Source organism: Labrus bergylta, chromosome 9, assembly GCF_963930695.1.
Source record: "Labrus bergylta chromosome 9, fLabBer1.1, whole genome shotgun sequence".
NCBI classification, from domain to species: domain Eukaryota; kingdom Metazoa; phylum Chordata; class Actinopteri; order Labriformes; family Labridae; genus Labrus; species Labrus bergylta.
The window spans coordinates 15,832,615-15,853,028 of NC_089203.1; the positions used below are offsets into that span (position 1 = coordinate 15,832,615).

At 40.6% G+C, this 20,414-nt stretch overlaps 1 protein-coding gene across 1 annotated transcript in view; it reads left to right on the top strand.

Annotated features, from left to right (window-relative positions):
* LOC109993004 (dedicator of cytokinesis protein 2) overlaps positions 1-20,414 on the top strand; it is a 93,561-nt gene that overhangs the window by 62,634 nt on the left and 10,513 nt on the right. Inside the window, exons 27-35 of the mRNA XM_020645807.3 lie at positions 12,509-12,607; positions 12,709-12,803; positions 13,998-14,076; positions 14,209-14,309; positions 14,594-14,652; positions 15,111-15,259; positions 15,531-15,616; positions 16,334-16,490; positions 18,681-18,721. Coding sequence (XP_020501463.2) covers positions 12,509-12,607; positions 12,709-12,803; positions 13,998-14,076; positions 14,209-14,309; positions 14,594-14,652; positions 15,111-15,259; positions 15,531-15,616; positions 16,334-16,490; positions 18,681-18,721 — 866 coding nt within the window. The remainder of the gene's footprint in view (positions 1-12,508; positions 12,608-12,708; positions 12,804-13,997; positions 14,077-14,208; positions 14,310-14,593; positions 14,653-15,110; positions 15,260-15,530; positions 15,617-16,333; positions 16,491-18,680; positions 18,722-20,414) is intronic.

Consider the following 20,414-nt stretch of genomic DNA (forward strand, 5'->3'; position numbering starts at 1 on the left):
TGTCTCTCCAAATCAGCCAGTGCGGAGTTCATGTTGTCTAAGAAACTGAAGAGAATAATAGTTGTTTTTTTTTCCGTCAGTGGTTTCCAAAGTCTTTCCAGTCATGGTCATCAAAAGTGATTCTATGGCATGGCACCCCAAGATAGCCGACTGCCAACTTGATATGGTTATTATACTAAAGTAGTTTAGCTGATTGGATCGAATACAGTCAACTCAGACTCTGTTAGGGATGAAATGTATGTACCTGATTCAATTGTTTGATTGCATACTCTGTGATTGCATACTCTGGCGGTCGCTCGTTTCTGAACACTGAGCTACTGAAAAACACAGCTTGTGACCCTGCTTTGTTATGTATGTTACAATGGCTGTGTAATGTCAGAAAAAAAAATATATTTCTGTGCACTAATGTTGAAAATGAAGGAGAAGATCAAGATTTTGTTCACCAGTGGTCTGGTTTCCATTGTTAGTGTATTTATCATCCATTTAGTAACAACCAATATGGTTTGAGCAGCTTTGGTTGTGAAAAAAAACTCGATGTGAGAGACAAAAGAGGCAACAATGTCTCTGCTCTGGAAAAATGGAATCCAGGAAGTCCTCTGCTACTTTCTGATGAGCATTTACATCGTCTGTTTAAATAAGAATCTATATATGAAAGCAGACAACCATCTTGTTAACGTCTGTGTTCACCTGCAACTTCCTTCTCACATCTTGTATGGACAAGTGCTCAGGAAAGGAAGTCTTAGTCCGTGAAACTGTTTCTCAGTTATACAGATACAGAAATTGTCGTGATAGGCTCTGATATTAGCAGCAGAGTTACTTAACTCCTCGAACAATGATTTTGATGGTTAACAATCATTTGGCTTAATAAATGATACAGTCCTCAAGGTTCAGCTTTGTGAACCACCGCTCTACAGGACATTGTGTACTTTGTTCTTCACAAATACACATTCTGTTCCGGCTCTTCTTTTCTCCACCTCGGTGACTCGACTTTGCTCTGAAGATGAATTGGGATCAGAGCTTTAGAGTTTTGCAACGCGCTTACAGCATGTGATTAATTGAGAAATAATCGTGGTCGTTAGGTGTGATGCATAAATAAGAAATATTTTTAACCGAAGATCATTCATTCTTCAATTTACCCATGAGGCAAGCGAGTCTGGACTTGCCAGCCCTCTCACTGAACATGCTCAGATGAAGATGTTAGAAAAGATGTTTTGAAGACAGTGAAAGTCTTTTCAGTTGAACATTGCATACCTGAACATTTTCAATACACCTTATTTGTCATACATGCATGTTTTTCTTATTCAGTTTAAGATGATTTATTTATGCACACTATTGCTGCATAAAGCTGCTCTGATAAGGACTTGGCCTTAATGGTATATGCTCCACCAGGAGAGCTCCCATGTGACAGCACAGCCATATGTATCTCTACTGCCTTGGATGATTTTTGACCATAAAAAACCCATCAAACTTTCATGCTCAGTTGAAACAATAAAACGCCTCCAAACAAAATAAGTGGTTGAGGCTTGTTTTTGCTAATCCGGCCTGAAAGGATTTTTTTTTTTTTTTTTTTTTTTAAGTAAAGTACCGTACGTGATAATTCAGAGCAATGGGCTGTCAGAAGGGGATAAAGGAAGTCTGGTTTTATGCTGGACTCAACCAAAGAAGGTTCCTGTAAGAGGAGAAGGGGTGAGATGTGTAGATCGAGCAGAGAACTGTCAGTTCTTCCAGTTCAGTCATAAAGGCCAGATGATTGCTTGTTAGTTTAACCAAAGATATTGGTTAAATATTTGCTTCCGAATATTTGATAATCATAGATGAACAGAATAATATGAAAGATTAGATCTTGTACTTAATAGGGAAGTTAAGTGAAGGATATACAACCACACATACTTATCAGCATCCCTAAAAGAGACTCCTCTGGGTTTTGCATTCTAACTCTCCCCCCTTCCTCATTTATCGCTTTAATCCTTTCACCTCATCTTTTAACCATAATTTTCACCTGTCCTCGTCCTTTCCCTCTTCTGTCTATCCTCCTCTATCATCTCATCGCTCTCCTCTCTCCTCTTATCGCTCATCCTGTCCTCACGTCCCATCCAATCTCTCTATCATTAACCCACAATCTATCTCTCCTCCCCTCATCTCTCCATCCTGCTGCCCCCGCCACCCTCTCGGCCTCTCCCTCATCCATCTTCCTGCCCTTCTGACTCTCAAGTCCGTTTTTTGTTTCACACCATCTCATCTTCTTCTCATCACTTGTTCCCAGCCCGTCTGGTTAGCCGACTGGTTCAAGTGTCAGTGACTCACAGGCCACATACACACTCACAAACACGCACATTTCTTTTGACTTTGTCTCACTGTCAATCTTCCCTAACCTTTATTTCTCTTTGTCCATCATCTGTCATTCTCAGGGGGGAAAGGGGAGTAATTAAAGTCAGCGCAGTATAATGTCTAAACCTTTTGATTAGGTTTTCTTAATCTCTCATTTGCATTATAGCCCTTTCATGTATCTCTCTGTGCTGCAGCTGTTTCCAGCATACACACTTTGTTTTGACTTTGTTTTGTACATTTATTATTAGTATAGTACAAACTTTAGAGCAAATCTTACATATGTTTTGAAAAGTCACATAAAGAAATCTTTTTCTGTTCCCTCAGTTGACCTAAAACAAACAGTAGAGGGCTAAAAAATGAAAATAATGTATGTACCAGATAGGAAACTAAAGAACCATAATAACAAAGGTACGTACATGAATGAGCCAATTGAAGCAACCTTTAGATATTTGATTTGTACCAAAGTGAGTCTCCGGCCGCATTCCTAGGATGTGCATCATTCTTTCCGCTGATGATGAAAACAGAACAATGCACTTAGAAATGTTCTGATGCATCACTAGTAATCATAAACGCACAATTCTCTTCCTTCATATTCAAGCATGATATCTTTACTTTATCATTCATGTAACAAATATGCACCTGATGCTATCAGCGTCAAATATTTAAAGCAATCTTCATACATTTTTGATACAAACGTGATTCTATTTAGAACATGTTCTCCAACTATTTATTTCAGCGGTTCACATAATTATCGCGTCATATATACATATATATATATATATATATATATATATATATATATATATATATATATATATATATATACATATATTCTTTTTTGTTAACAGGAAAATGGCAAATATATAACAATTGATAGACAATGAGGTTATTTTTTTAATTAGTTTTGACTTGTGTTTAACTGTGGAAAGAAACGGCACACATGCACGCACACACACACACACACACACACACACACACACACACACACACACTCACTCCCATATGTGCAAACCATGATTTTAAAACATTAACTTAATGCACAGATTGAAGAGATAATGTCTAGTTTGTAGAATACATTTGCATTTTCTCTTTCACACACACAAACCCAACACACACAACACACACACACACACACACACACACACACACACACACACACACACACACACAGATGCCCAGGGGCAGCATTAGTGTATAAGAGAAGGGTCATTGCAATATAATCCCATATTAAAGCTGTAAGGCTGTTCTGATGATTGGTTCAGAGGCTTTAATAGCAGTCCAGCAACAAACACACACGCATGCATATGCACACATACGCACACATAAATGAACTGTCAGAAGCATATGAAATCTTTGCAAAAGTTGTAAATGAGTGTTGCATGGTAGAATCTGCACAAAAGAAGAACTACACACACACAGTGCAAACAGACGCACACAGACGTAATCATATGCATCAAATCCCACTGAGACAGATGGATAGGATTACTCACCTGCTACACAAACACACACACACACACACACACACACACACACACACACACACTCACATATCCACACATAGTTATAATGCTGTGATCCAGTACTTCTTTCCTTAACAACATTTCTATGAAGTGCTTCTTGAAAATGTAAACAAAGCTCCGGAGTTTGAAGGAAACAAGATGTCCGAAATGAGTCACTAACGGTTGGCTTTTATTTGTTTGTTCTGTCTCATCCAGAGGTTTAACCTCTGGATTTGATCCATTAGTCCAGTTGGCTCAATCGCGCTTCATCCATAAAGTCACCACCTTTAGCCAAATTCTGCCCAGTTTCTGAAATCTGGCATGAGCTGCTTTGAAAATAAAGTACAGGCTGCAGGCTAAGAGACTGGATGCATTCCTCTGAGGGTCATAACAGAACATCTTTACCCAGAAGAAAACATGACTGAAAAACATAATAATAATGCACATACACTGACTTATATCGCTTTCTTATAGTCACTTACCTTCTCTTTGGTCCACATTCCCCTTGTTCCTCCCTTGTTCTGGGTGTCCCCCTCTCATCTGATAGTCCTTTAGTCCTATGAAGAGCTCTACTCACACTCTTTACCGCTCTCTATCCCTCTCTCTGTCTCATTCTGTTGCTGCTGATCCTCGCATGCTCGCGGAGCCCAGTGATCCTCCCTCCTCTCTCTCTCGCTCTCTTTCTCTCTCTCTCGTTGCTCCCTCCCTCTCTTTCTACCCTATCTCTTTTTCATTTATTCTATACCTGCTGCAGTTCTTTTTTCTTGCTAGCTTTATCACATTTCTCAAATACCATCACTCTCCCATTCCAAAGTATTAATTTCTATCGGTTGCTACATTTCTGCGTCTTCCTTTTTGGTTTATCCCCATGCCCTGTTTTTGTGTTTGTGTGTGTGTGTGCCTGCATTGACCCTGGCATGGCTGTAGACCCAGAGAAACTTTGGCAGCGTACAAGTGTCTGCTCCTGGGAGCGGGGCCAGGGCACAAACACACACAGACACACTAACACAAACACGCACACATGCACACAGAAACACACAGTGTTGCTTCAATCATTCACTTTATTTATATCTTTGCTTTTCTGTGTGAACTCTACTATTCTCTCTCTCTCTCTCGCTCTCTCGCTCTCTCGCTCTCTCTCTCTCTCTCTCTCTCTCTCTCTCTCTCTCTCTCTCTCTCTCTCTCTCCTTCCAATTCTGTAGCTTTATCCCCCTCAGCTTCACCTCACTCACCCCCCCCTGAGCTGTTTTGTAGCCTGTCCTCCTTCTTCTTTGCCCCACTTTAGTGTCTCACCACGACACTCTCTCCTCTTCTTTTATCTTCATCTCTCACACTCACCTCACCCCCGTGTTTGACTGTCCCACCTCCCACCATCCTCCTTCTATCTCAGTCTCTTTTCTTTCCCTGCCTTTGATAACACCAGCTGAAGATGACACTGCTTTCTTTCTTTTGTCTTGAGGCAAAACCAGAGGAAAAGCGAGATGAATCAAACAGAAAGTGAGATAAAACGCTCCATGAAATCAGGTTGTAATTATGCTTAATAACAGGTGCTTTTGTGTTTTGTGCACGGCGGGAAAGGTGTGTTTGCAAATTAATTTCCTCATCTGTCATGCATCAGGAAAGTCGAGAATAATTTGCTTTCCTTTTCTTCTTTTGCAGGCAATTTAATTTGTTGTCAAATGTCAAATTTGGTAGAATTCAATGAAGGCACACTTGTAGTTAGTGCTGGTTATGAAATACATTTACATAAATTCCAGGTCTGCTGGAGTCTCATCATCTTTGTATTGCAGACGATGTGGGATGATAGATGACTAGACACACATTTTTGGACAATATTAGAAATGAAATTAAAATCATCTTTAATCTATATTATATGCTGGGATACATACTGAGAGGTTTCCAATACGGTCATGAACTGTTTATCTTATGAATATTATTGCTGATAGCAAGGAGATTGATAACTATCTGCTGGATGCAAATACATCCTCCTCCAGAGGAACAATGGACTAAAAGACTGAGACGTGTTCATACTGGAAGAACAAATATTTGAAGGGAAACGGGCACCTGTAACTCTTTATTACGCTGACAATATGAATGTATGTATGTAGATGATTTTTCTTTTCGTTTAAGCAAAAGTTGGCCAATACTTTCATTTTCATTTGTATGATTATTTACCAACTATGAGACATTTTTATGAAATATTCTGTCACTTAGTGAAAAAATCAGACAGTAGACTGTAAAAAATATAGAGAATCTTTGTTAAGGTCTGTTTAAGAGTATGTTTATCTAAGTATTATTATAAAAGATAATAAACTTGGTTAAAAAAATATTTACACGACTTAAGCAGATGTTTTACAAACATACTACAGCTGCTGTGTGCAAGGGCTTATGTAACTGCATTCTGAGTTATGACTGTCAGTTTGAGTGTGTAGAGGGTACGTGTGTGTGTGTGTGTGTTCTCTGTGTAGTCCTTTGCTGCAGCGTCCATGTGAATGTCCCTCCTGACCCCTCCCCCATCTTAAAATAACTGGTGATGTATGCACCAAAGCAAAGTGGTTGACTCACCTTGCGTTGTGTTTCAATTGACCTCTGGCGAGACGAGTGCTGAATTGTGTGTGTCTGTGTGTGTGCGTGTGTGTGCGCGTGTGTGCGTGTGTGACCGTGTGACCGTGTGAATGTGTTCGTGCACATTACGTAAGCATCCAGGCTGAAGTCATTGCAACCCATGTAGTCTGCAAAATAACACGCATGTGCACAAAGACATGCAAGACTGACTAAGCATAACAGAGGTGTGCTGAATCTATGGCGAGGAATGGAATGTTGTAGGTGTGGAAGAAATGACTGGTCCCTTCCCTCCTCTATTTCTCTTCTTTTCTCCACTCATGACTCTTCTATCCTTGACCTCTCTTCCTCCCTTTGCTTTCTTTTTTGCTTGTAGTGTCAGCTGATTCTGTCTCTTTTTCCCTGCAGAGATATACGTAGTAGGCTGAGGGAACACTGATCTGTTATCTCACCATGTTCACACACACACTAACATGCAAACACATATACACCCATGTTACCTCTCTCTCTCTCTCCCTTTTCTTCTCTGCCTCGGACAAACACAAAGCCTCATCAACACGACACATCAACACATCCACAACTGTAATTGCACCTCCAAACAATCCATCTCTCTCTTTCAACCACCGTGTACTCCAAACCTCAGCCCCCAGGTGTCAGAAAAATGTGTGTAATTGAGTGTGTCTGTGTGAGTCTGTATGTGTTGTGTGTAATCGAGGGAGGGGGGTCAGAGATGAGCGTGTGCCTGTGAAGGTGCTGTGAGGAACGCCGCAGGCTGCAAGTGAGACTGTGTTTCTAAGGTTTTTTTATTTTTGAAAGATGATGAAAAATCGCAGTTGAGAGAAGCGTAATAGCTTCCCACCTGGTGGGACGCAAATAAAAGAAGAGAGGGGAGACGTGAAGGAAAATGAAAATGTGTGAGGTGAGCACAGGCGGGGTGTGGACCCGCTGTAAATAAAGTTATGTTGAAGGCAGCGGGACTGATAGGGAATTAATTGTGCGGCTATTCCCCTGTGATTTTAATCATACCAAATAAAAGCATCAGCAGGCAACACTTTCACTAGAATTGTGTTAAAATAATACTTTTGATAATTGCATGTCTCTAACAAGATTACAATTTAAATATTCCGTTAAATAAATGTGCGTCTGATCTTCTTAGTCTGAGCACCCACCTTTTTCTGTTGATTTAACTTCCCTGCTCTGAATCAAACGACTAATCAGTATTAGGTTTCACGTAATTAGCCAATCACAGCAACTCTGCTCAAACTTGTATCATCGAACTTCTCCCTCACTTGTGTGTGCAGCTGTATGCTTGCGTATTTTGTGCACTGTTTGTTGGGCGGGGCTTAGCGTAGTGATTTGAGGCAGCAGAGGGAGGGCACGAGGTTTGTTCCATTGGAATGTTCATGTTGCTTTCTGCCACTTTCTTTCATGTTTTTGGTTCTCTCTTGTTTGACTCTTTTTACCCTCTGTCAGCTGTGTTGTCCTTATAACAGGTAAAATATCATAGGTATTGCCCATTTGTTGAATGGAAACATGAATATAGAAACCAAAATCCTCATTGTGAACCGGGTATAGATTGCTTGTCCAGCACTGTTGAATGAAACATTTTCCTGTGTCCCTTTTAAAAAGATTAAACACCAACTCTTTAAGTCTTTAAATTAGGTCTGTCTGTCCAACTTAATGCTTTAATGCACTCCCTAAATTTAAAATGAATTGGATGTTAATTATATTTAATTGCATCACTCGTGTCTCACTGTTTATCCCACTGGCCATCTCTGGAGGATACTGCATTTTAAACAGGCAGTTCCACCTATGACTTGGTGTTCTATATAACGCTTTAAGAGGAAAAAAGCAGGAACTTCCCCAGGAACCAAATGTTCAATCGTTGGATAATAAAATGCACTCTTGCTCTTCTGAGTACAGTTAGACAAATTGCTGCAGTCTTACTTTGACCAGACATTAATAGAAATGTCACATAGATATTAGGGTGTTAGGTAATTTACTTTATGGCTGTTTCCCAGTCCTCGCCTGTGATCAATACAAATACTTTTCTCTGCAGGAGAGGAGTGAAATGAATATTGCAGTGTGTAGGAGCTTCTGTAAGGGCTGAGTTGAGGTTTATTTCATGTCATGCAGGCGAATTTCTGGATAACTGTTGGTTTGATTCTACCCTGTCGTTACAGCTTTCAATACATTATTAATGAGAGTGGCCAGAGAAAGCGTGAGAGAGAGAGAGCGACCTGATAGATAAATGGAGGAAAAGTGAAGGAGAGAGGAGGAGGAGGAGGAGGGGAGAGAAACCCCAGACCTTGCCAGCATCTGTGTCCTGTTTTGTCAGTAATCTCTTCACTGTTGCATAAGGCTTTCGCCTCGACAAGCCCTGAGCTCTCACTCTGTCGGTCTGTCTGTCTGTTGCACTCACTGCAGTTGTCAGTAGTTTTAACACTTGAAGGCCTCCCGTATGTCTTTGCAGGTTATGAAATGTGTTGATGAAACACTTTGATGTGTCAGGACATGGGCAACCGGTGGCTGATATTTGGCCCTCGAGGATCGGTGTGTTTGAGATGACTTTTAAGTGAGAGAGGGAGAATGCAAAAGTTTTCAGCCAATTAGTCTGAAGTAGGGCGATACAACATGTAACCTACGCACATAAACAAAATCATTCAGAGTGAATTTTGCTTCTTGCTCCTGGTTGTTGTCGTCAGCCTTTTGAGAATTTATATTTTATTATCTTTCCATCTCCTGCAGCAGTACGACGAGGGAGGGGCTATATGGATGTTCTTATGCTGATATAACCAATGATTACCAGCTCTCAGTGGCAGATACAGAAAAAAGTAAAAGATAATTTTACAGTTTTGTTCCTTTAAAAAAAACCAAAAAAAAACCTCAGTGTTGGAAAGGCGGAGATAAAGTGAGCCAAGATGGATTATGTAATTTAGTTGTAGATATTCTATTGGCTGGATATATAGTTTGTAACCCTTATAAATAATAATCAGTGACAGTATTTCTTCATGCTGGGTTCTAATTTCACTGACAAGAGTTAATCTTTATTGACTAAGATAAATGATTTTAAGACAATCTCAGTGCTTACTCATGACTTTAGTGTCACAGCTAATCATGCTCTCAGCACTTTTAAGGGTGATAAGAAAAAGTGGGGGGAGGAGAGGAAGAGGAGGGCAGCGAGATTAAAGGAGGGAGCGAGATGACAAGGGTTTCTGGTGTCACTGCAAAAAGGAAGTTGAGGTGGTTTATGCTCCGAGCTCAAACACACACACACACACACACATCCACAAACAGACAGTACTCATTTCCAGTACGACACCTTTCTAATAAAGTCTCAACTAGAAAGCTTTCTTTATCATTTGGCATTAGTGAGGCTCTTGCTTTTGGAATATTTTGCTTTAAAACTGTGAAAATATGTATAACTTCCCATGAACGTCTGAAAAGGATGTTTCAATTTGAACGCGGGCCTCACAAACATACTCACACACTTCTTTCTGATCAGAAGAGAGCTGTCACCACATGAAAAGCTTTTCATCTTTCATCTTCAATTAGCCATCCATCATCCTTCATTTCTGTCAAGTTTCCCTCTTCGGGCACCAACTCTAGAGGATAATTTCACCCAAACCCTGGCATGAGTACCTGTGCATCTGCCACGTCCCGGCAATATAGGTCTGTGAACTTTATTCCAGCAATTAAGCAGAGTGAGCAGAGGGAAGGATCAGAAACAATCAACATAGCAGCAGAACAAAATAAACTGACAAAGACTTTCTAGTGGGAATAATCCACAACACCCAGCTGCTCTCTGGATATTACCACTGTAGTCTTTTAAGAGTCTGACTGGTTCCCATGTGGTGCCCCCGACCCCTTTCTCCCTCACTCTGCTGGCTTTCATGACCATCAGGGTAATGCCTCTGTGTTTAGAAGAACTAACAGGTCTTTCATTTACTGCACATCATTTGGTATTTTTCATATTTTCCTTGTTTTTCCATTTTTGCAACAGAAATGTTCAGCATTAAGTTATACCACATTTCAAGGTTTGTCTTTTGCCAGACACACTTTACAAAACTCAGAGTGAGAGAAACGATTAAGCAGGTCACATCAGAGAGGGAGGGGGGGAAAGAAGGAGCTGATGGTAGATGACCTGAATTGATTTTTTTTTTAAACCATATATATCCTAGCACTCTTTGGGGTAATATTAAGATATGACGTATGTAAAGAATCCTGTCTATATTTGAATGTATATCAATGGTTAATCCTTTTCTCTCTGTTATTTTCCCTTTTATAGTTTTCTTTTTTTCTCTCCTTTATTGCATGCTGCCCCTCTGTGTCTTTGAGTTTTCAGCCTCCGGGTGTGAACTTTTCACGCTAAATTTTCCATGAATTTAGTGCTTTAATCCAGCTCTTATGCCAGTTTTTCTTGGCATGAGTTGTTCCAAACACACGTTAAATTGGAACTTGCTTTTAAAGTGTTTTTTTTCTGCTATCCTCATCTTTTATGTCTGTCTAACTTTAACAGACAGACAGTACCAATACTTGTTCCCTCTGCCTGCCTCTTGTTATTTTTGGGCTCTTATGCCTTTATATGAGAGATAGGACATTGGATGGAGGAGGATATCCTGCTTCGTGGACAACAACCTCTGTACATGGGGCGCACAAACTAACCACTAGGTCACCGGCCCCCCACTCTGCTTCATTTTTGTCAATGTCACCAAGATGAAAATCAAATTTTGTTTTGCTGTGTTTTTTTGTGAAGTAACAGGGGGCCTAAAACATTTTCACTTCAATTCTTTCACTGAGGACCTTAAACGCACAGTATGTAAATCCTGCCACCAGGGGGCTCTTAATCAAAACAATAACAAAAGATGACGTCGTAGCAGAGTGGGGGAGTGACTCTCTCTGCTACTCCACCCCCACTCTTGATGAAATCAAAATCTGAGTTGACCGTGGACAATACTAACGGGTGAAACAGACACCTTTTTTTTTATCATAGCAGCACATTCAGGAACAGTACGGCAGCTTTTAGTAGCAGTTCACACTACCTCATGCAGCGGTCTTTAACGTAACATCTGGTGTTTCCATGGCAACGATAAACATGTCGTCTTCTGTCATGGCGGCTGCCACGAAAAAGACATCTATACATATAATGATTTCTCTGGTTTGATAACTGTTGGAAAAAATAGTGGTAATGTAAGTACCGTACTCTGCAAAAAAAATATAAAAAATAGGTTTAGTCCATTTTTAATTAATTCAGATATTTTGGTGTAAACAATTCTACATATTCCAGCTTAAAAACACCAATGTTAAAGTAGAGAAGTAATGATGATGCCTTGAGCTTTTAAATCAGAGAACTAAAATGTTGTTTTTTTTGGTATGATGTTGTACCGTGAGACTTGAAGGTAGAAGCAATAAACTTTAATTTCTGAATATTTTGCACAAAAAAAGTCAACCAAGGGGCGAAGCTAAAATCATTGTTTTTTTTGAAAGTCACTCCTTTGTTTTGCTGTTGTTTTGTCTTATTGATAGAATGTAATGTTGTCTCTCTATCTTCACATTAAGTTCTTCAGTTTAAAGAGTCTTTTCCTTCACTTGTTCATTTTACAGCTGCAAGGATCTCTTCAAGCTTTGCTTTAAAAGATATGTAACATAACAATTCAGAATTCTGTTTTTTAAAAACTGTTCCTGTTGGCAGTGGACCACACTTTAAACCATAAAAGTAAAATTAGAAACTGCAGATGCTGCAAGCTTTCCAAGCAATGATTATGTGTTTATACAAAATTATGCTAATTAGTGAATATCATAACAACCTGCTTATACTGCATCTTTACAAATAACAACAGATTGTGTCGAGCGCTGCCCCAGCTGTTGCGGGCTGTGTGTAATAACGTAGATTAAATTATCTAGTGACAGGACTGGTCTGAGGTTCTCTTTAATCTTTGTTTTTGGAAACCTCGGCTACAAATTACATTAAGAAATGTAAAGTCTTTGGCTTTGGATGTAGTACTCAGTTTAAGAGCAGCTGCACAGAGCCATAAACGAAACAGTGTGTGTGTGTGTCTCTCTCCCTAACTCTCTCTCTCTCCCTAACTCTCTCTCTTTCTCTCTCTCTACATCTGTAGTCCAGGGTGGTGGCCTGCATGACAGCCATCCTCAGTCAGATGGATGACCGTCACTATGCTTTATACATAGAAACCTTCACTGGGAGCTCTGATCTTGTGGTAAACACATACTGTACACACACACCTGAAGTTGTCTGGTAGATACACATTGGAAAATGATTATTCACACACTTATCTTCTTTGATTTGTTTTCACTGCAGGACTTCCTGATGGAATCGTTCATGCTTTTCATGGACCTGATAGGGAAACATGTGTACCCCTCAGACTGGATGGCTATGATTATGGTACAGAACAGGTATGATTCACCTGAGATTTGACCATCCATCAACATGTCAAAGGTCTGCTTCCTTCCTGACTGAACAGGCCACCCTTGTATGACCTGCTAGTGTGACTTTCGGGACTTGGTGTCTGTAGTTTAAAAAGAAAATGTTGACACCCACAGAAACCCACACAGGGGAAAAGTTAGAGGTGGCAAAGCTGGGATCAGGACTGCAATGAGGAAAAAGGCTGAGGTGGCTACTGTGTGTGTTTGTGTGTGTGTGTGTGCATGTTTGCGTGTGCATGCACTCTGATGGAGTTGAAAGTCAGTAGTGTATTTTTGTGATGTAAGCTTGAAGAGAGGCTACAGCTGTGTGACGGGAAGAGAAGAGGTAAATAGGTGAAATCGAGAGTGAGGGAGAGAAAAAGACAGGTGGATAAGTAGTCTGTAGGCTGGGATTAGAGAAGAGATGTGAAGGAGGAGAGAGAGAGAGAGAAATCAAGAAAAAAAAAAGCAGGAGGACAAGGGAGTCTGCACTGAATAACGATGACAGATAGATAGTGCCAGGGCAGAGAGACTGGGAGCAGATTTTCTACTTAACTTCAGAAATGCTCAAAGTTCCACCGGCATGATACACCTGCACACTGTGGGAAGTTGCTATCATGATGTGTCACTGTGATAGAAGTTTTGAATCAGAAAGAATTGTAGTCTTTGTCTGGAAATGCAGAATAAAGCTACAAGCTTAGAGCAGCTGTCATACTTTGATAAACAACAAGCAGGTTGTATTGTGATCAGAGCTATTACCCCCCCCCCCCCCACACACACACACACACACACACACACACACACACACACACACACACACACACACACACACACACACACACACACACACACAGAGTGGAGTCTGAACACTGTGGGTGGCGGTGACGGAAAGATGAGGGGTAGACTTGTGAGGAGCTGGAGCTGGACACTGCTGAGCTGGATTTGAGATGACTGGGGTGGAGGTGGAAGAGAGATATAAACATATACGCTGAGCTTCTTTTATTGTAGGACATTCCTTTTTCCCCCTCATGGTTGTTTTTCCAATTACGTTTTTTTTTTACAATGAAGCTTCTACACGGGGAAATGTTGTTTCAATCTTTAACAAATTTCCCTTGATACAATTCTAATTCATCTTTAGATTTTGTTCGGATGAGAACAATGATTGTGTGTGTTTCTGTACATTAGGGTGTTCCTTAGAGCCATCAATACCTATGCAGACACAATGAACCAGAAGTTCCTCAATAATGACGACTTTGAAGTGCAGGTGAGTGTGTCTCTGTGTATTTACAGGGTTTCCTCTCCGATTGAAGATGTCTTTTGTCGCTCTTTTGTCTGCTTTAACACTGATTTATTTTATGCTCTCTACATTCCCCCCCCTACTCTTTGTCCTGTCTAGTTGTGGAATAACTATTTCCACTTGGCTGTGGCCTTTATTACCCAGGAGTCCCTGCAGCTTCAGCACTTCTCGCCAACCAAGAGGAACAAGATCCTGGCCAAGTGAGAGCAGGGCCATATCATTTCCTTATTTACCACACCTACTCTCCCTGCTCTAATGAAACACTCAGTGATTTGTGTTCTTCTTTTAGTCTGCACTGTTTACACTCCCACTGCCTATTAAAACCCCATGGTGCTTGTAGATAGACATTCAATTGAGCTCATGTTGGGGCAGATTAGTTCACTGTTATCTTTTCCACTAGCCTGTTCAACATCTGAGGGGGCAAATAAGAGTATTGATCAAGACATAAGAAGCCAATTTCTCTCTGTTTCTTTGTGATTTTTAGATATGGAGACATGAGAAGGCTCATCGGCTTTGCTATACGTGATATCTGGTACAAACTAGGTAAGAAAATCTGCTTCATGAAAGTCTGGTTTCCTGCTTTATCAGAAATGCAAAAATGTGTGATTACCCTCACACCAACACATACAGTAGCTGTGTATATGTAGATGAGTGCAGGTGTTCCCTCACCTTCAGTTTCCAACGCAATCAGAGGAATGTGCATTTGTTTTCTGCAGAGCATGGAAATAAGAGCTCACACTGTCAGCACCATATTGCATGGACAGACCTCAGGGTGGCACAACATAAACTCATAGTCTACCTCAGTAGTCAGAGAAGAAACTGCCTGTTTAAAAATGCAGGGTTATCTTATGGACCTAAGAATAAAAGTTCAAACACTCATTGTGGATGTTAAATGTGGATGTATTGGTGGACACAGTTCTTTGGGTTCTCCCTGAAGTCAGAAAATAATTAGTATGTGCAATCCAATATGATGATTTTGATTTCATACATGTATTTTTCAGGCAGTCACAAGATCTGTTTCATCCCTGGCATGGTGGGTCCCATCCTGGAGATGACTTTGATCCCCGAGGAGGAATTGAGAAGGGCAACAATCCCCATCTTCTTTGACATGATCACTTGTGAAAATGCACACTCCGGAAACTTCCACAAGGTGAAAACACTCACATACATCCACAAAAGTGTGGGAACATCAGTCATGCAAAAATGTTTCATCACAACCTCTGAAGCTTCACATGGGTAATTCACATTTTGCTTGCATGGAATCCACACGCAGAAATACCGGCACATACACGCATTGTGTTCCTGCATTGGTTTCCTGAGAGGATGCAGATAAAAGTCAAAGCTTAATTTATGCTTTCATAACTGATGTATTCTTCGATCCCTCTGCCTATGTGCTTTCTCACCCCCTATTTATTTGGCAGTTTGAGAACGAGATCATCTTGAAGTTGGACCACGAGGTGGAGGGTGGAGGAGGAGATGAACGATACATGCAGCTCCTGGAGACGATGTAGGCCTGAGTATTCAAATATAACACAATTACAGGAGACAACAACAACATGCTTCAACGTATATAAACAAGTAAAAACAAGGTTCAAATAAAAATATCAGGGCACCACAGCATGAATTTGCTGACCTGGCAACCCGAGACTACTCGAGTTTGAAACACCAGTAAAACATGTGAGTCATTTGTAGACTGAAAGGCTGGGTAGCTAGCACCATCATCTATTTCATGTGTCTTGATGTCGCACTTAATAAATGAACAGTTGGTGTAACATGAATTAAAATCCAAAAGTTACAATGTACCAAAATGCAAATTACTGTGTAGTCAATGTTAGTTCTGGAACATGAATGTCAGCTAGAGCCGTCTTTGTTGTTATGACAATGTGTCCCCCGCGCTCTGTTGTACAATCACAGCATTAAACCCACTTTATATGAGATAAACATGCGTTATAAGCCAGGCCAGCTGGAACTATGTCTGACTGGGAGGGGAGAGACGCGTCTGCCGGAGCAAATACAGCATGAGCTCATATGTGTGTCTGGTATCCAGGCTGTTGCGATGTCATAAATACTACTTACAATAACTTCCCGACAAACCTCAAAAGTAACTTATAACTCGTGCTACTGTCCCTGCAAATATTCTTCACAAAACTACCCAAAATTCAAACCGTGGATATTTATGCAACGTCCTCTGATGATCATTAACACGTGTCTACCTGTCTGCCAGCCTGCTGGACTGCGCTGCAGAGAATTCCACCCTGAGGCCTCAGGTGCAGCACTTCGTCGCCTTGGTGAAGGGACTCCTCATTCGTCTCCTCGACTACCGCACTGTGATGAGCGACGACAGCCGCAACAACCGCATGAGCTGCACCGTCAATCTTCTGGTGAGTCCCACTTCCTTTCAAGTTAAGCTGAGTTGAGTTGCATTTTCCTTTTAAATTGCAGTAGGCGTACTTTAAAAAAAAAAAAATATTCATTGCAATATAAATGGCTATGAGTGGCTATTCATGAAGGCCACATACAACAAGGTAACAAGTTCGAGAATGATGTCACATTGTAGACTTTCACTATACTTCTTCAGCCTTTCCTCAATACAAATTTCATCTTGTTTCGTCCCCATCTTTCATTGATGCTGAGCGAATCTTTCAAAACCTCCCATATGTTGAAAGTCTGGCAAGCTCGACCACATATTTGCATTTATTGACACTAACCTTTTGATTCATGCACTGTACCTTGTAGCTGTAGTATTGAACTTCTCAGCAAAGAGGTGCTGATCTCAGTCACACACACACAAAGACACACATACACACACATCAATAAACTCATTATAATTTGAAAGGCTAATGTAAGGAGAGACTAGTGAGTGAGTTTATTCCATAGAGACCTTCGAAAAGAAATTTCAGCCAAAGCAAAACAGCCGAACTGATTGAGGAGTTCATTATAAAATACTGATTTTTTTTTTGTCTTCTCTTTCATGCCAAGGTCTTTGTATATCTTCTCCACATTTAATTTGTGTGCTGATTGATCTACAGGAAAAGATTCATCTCTGTGTCTGGTCTGCCACTGTTTGCAGAGCGTTGCGTCAGCTCCTGTCTGTTCCACATCCTTTCTCTTATGTGATCTTCTAATCACCCCCCCCCCCCCTACACTCCATGGTATTCTCAGGTTTATAATGGAACCCATCTACCCTTAATTTGATCTTTGCCACAGCAGATTAAATCATAAATAATACCTTTCAAACTGTCTATTGTATACATAGTTTCAGTTTGAATTGTCATCTTTAGCACAATTTCTCCTACCTTCATATGAAACTGAGTGTTTCTGTTTTCAACTTGTCATGTGTTGTTTTCTCCCTGAAGAGCAGAGGGTGCTGGCACATGGCAGAGGTGTTAAGCTTGTTGCCTGTAGCAGCTGCCCATTAGCTATTCTCTTTCATTTGTTTGGCTGTAAAAAAAAATAAATAACAAAAAAACAAAAAAAACCTTCTGCTTGCTAGAAGGCTGTTGTTCACTCTCCTATCCATGCCACCCCCAGGCTAACTTCACTGAGGCAATGCACACACACACACATAAACACAATCACTGGCATACAAAATCACAGGTATTTGCTATGCCTCCTTATGCAGATGCTCTTTCCAAGAAGCACAAATACACAATCATTATCACACACACACACACACAACACTTTGGCTAATGTCAGCTCAGCCAACAGCTATCCAATGAAACCTTTATCTGTCCAGGGACTCTTTCAGCTGCTCACTGAAAACATGTTAGTAATGTATACTAGGCACTTCTACCATATGATATATATAAAGGTTTTAAAACAGCCATTGCTTGAGTGGTGTGTGAGTTAGGAAAGGAACATAACATATACTGTGGTTTTGTCGTTGCTTGTGTTGTTGTTTGTTCAGAAGATTTGTCATCGTTAACCTCTGTGTGTTAAAACCTGACCTTCGTGAAGATTACCAGCAGGGAATTGAGTCGCTAAAGTTAAAACCCATTGATGCAAACATCGACGTATCTGACCTCTGAAGAAGATAAAGCGTCTAGCCATAAGTATTCACACAGTATGCTTTGGTTTTACAGTGATTCTGACAGTAATTAAGCTCCTCTTATACGTGTTGGTGATTGTCTCTGTGTGTGTGTCTTTGTGTGTTTAAGAGCATTACTGTGTCTTCTGGCTCGTGCTGGTGATGGGAGGTGGGGTTACATCAGTTTGCTCCACTCCTCTGTTCTCTGCAGACGTCATTAAACTTCATTAAACTGGGAGCTAGTGCTGCTAATCTAACAAATTTGCATGCACACACTCCCACACACTGACACACAAAGGCCGTCAGAGGTCTGCAGCATAGCACATACACACACACACACACACACACACACGCACACACACACACACAGACAACTGCTAGGCCACGCAAATACAAAATTACAAACTTGCTGTCAGTGCAAAGCTTCAGAATGATTTTGGAAATCTCTGTGTCACAAACATATATTGGACCTAACACACAAACACATACACACACTCTTACTGTAGGCACTGATATTGACCCTTCTTTCCTTTTGATTTTGCAGAACTTTTACAAGGACATCAACCGTGAAGGGATGTATATCAGGTATTTATGAGTTGACTTTTACATAAATATACATTTCACTGGTGCATGTCCGTGTTGTATGTGCAAAAGTGTGTGTGTTGAAATGTGTGTACGTGTCTGCGTGAGTGTGTGCTAGTCCATAATCTGACAAGGGATTATATGAGTCCCACTGAATTAATGTCAAAATCCACGGGATCAGCTCTTGGTCTGACTGGAGGGTGAGCAGAGAGGAAGAGAAGCATGATGAGCACAAGGGAGGGAGGGCGAGGGAGGGATGGGCGAACAAATAGAGGGAGACGGGATGATGAGAGTCGAGTGTATGGGGGGATATGGATCCTGCCAGGTCCCATAGTGCAATTATGCCAATAGCTCATAAGTATAATGAGTTATCTGTAAGAGTGAATGTGAGCTGAACTCTACGGGCCAGATTTACTAAAGGTTTGCGTGTCTTAAAACGTGTGCAAACTTGATACCACCAGCAAAAAGTGTGCTATCTGATCTACTAACAGCGCGCAGTGAGGATTGCGTCTTTCATATGAGCAAAACAACACGCATTGACTATTTAGTACGTTTGCCTTAATGAATATGCAATATGGGGCGATTCTGCCCTAAAGTGCAAACTACTGGGAGGTATTTATGTCCGATCAGACGCAGCGCTGGCCAGCTGTCTGGTGCGCAACAATGTGCCGAGTGTAGAGCGCCCGTGCCACAGAGGACACAGCTCACACCTCCTGCACAATGTATGACACTTCATTCTTAAGATGAAAGGAAGAAAAGAGAGGCCCTGTTTAATGCCGAATTTAATATTTTCTTATAACCAGAATTTTCTTTGTAATATTCCGATTTATCTCCTATAACTAGAAAGTATTGTGCATTTATTTGCCTCTCCCACTGATAGCTATTTTGCGCTTGCAGTCATCCTGCTTTCTTACCAAACTCTCCGCGACGTAAACCAGTAGAACACACAAAAGCCTAACTTAAATAGTACCACCTCCACAAGGTTTGCACCTGGTGTCATTCACCCGCAAAACGCCCATCAACCAAACGTGCAAACTTTTGGAGTGAACACGCAATTTAGTACTCTTTAATTGGGAGCTTAGTAAATCTGGCCCTATGGTTGATCAGATGTCTTCTTCTGCCCTGTGGCTTAATGCAAATACACAAAACTAACAATGGTTTTGAACAGTGCTTGAATTATAGGTCATTAAATCAGCATCTTAACTTCTTACACCTATTGGAATTTTTTCTGAACAGCTAAGCTAACACAACTGACGGTGAAATAACTTTGAACGTTAACCTGTATTTGTAAAAGTTGCTCTCAAAAAATATTGAGACAAGATTATTATCTTTAAAATAAACCCTAGATTGGCTGAGAGAATGTAATTTTCATGCCACATTTATTCAGAGCACAGTTTCTGTGCAATGATTACCCAATCCATCAAAAGTAAAGTGTCCAAAATCAAAACTCATTTCAGGGAACGCACTCGGTTTTTCTGGATTCAATTGGTTGTTCAACTTTAAGCGGGCTTTTGTCCAGGGTCTTAATTCTTTGCTTATCTAATACTATGAGTACAACTTGCATAACTTACCGTTACATATGTTCATATTTTAGGTTGGTGTTCAGAGTTCATCATTCTATACTGTTTTGTAGGCACTGTGTCAGATGTCTTTCAAACTCTGACTTAAAGACACCACTGCCAAATTAAACAGACTT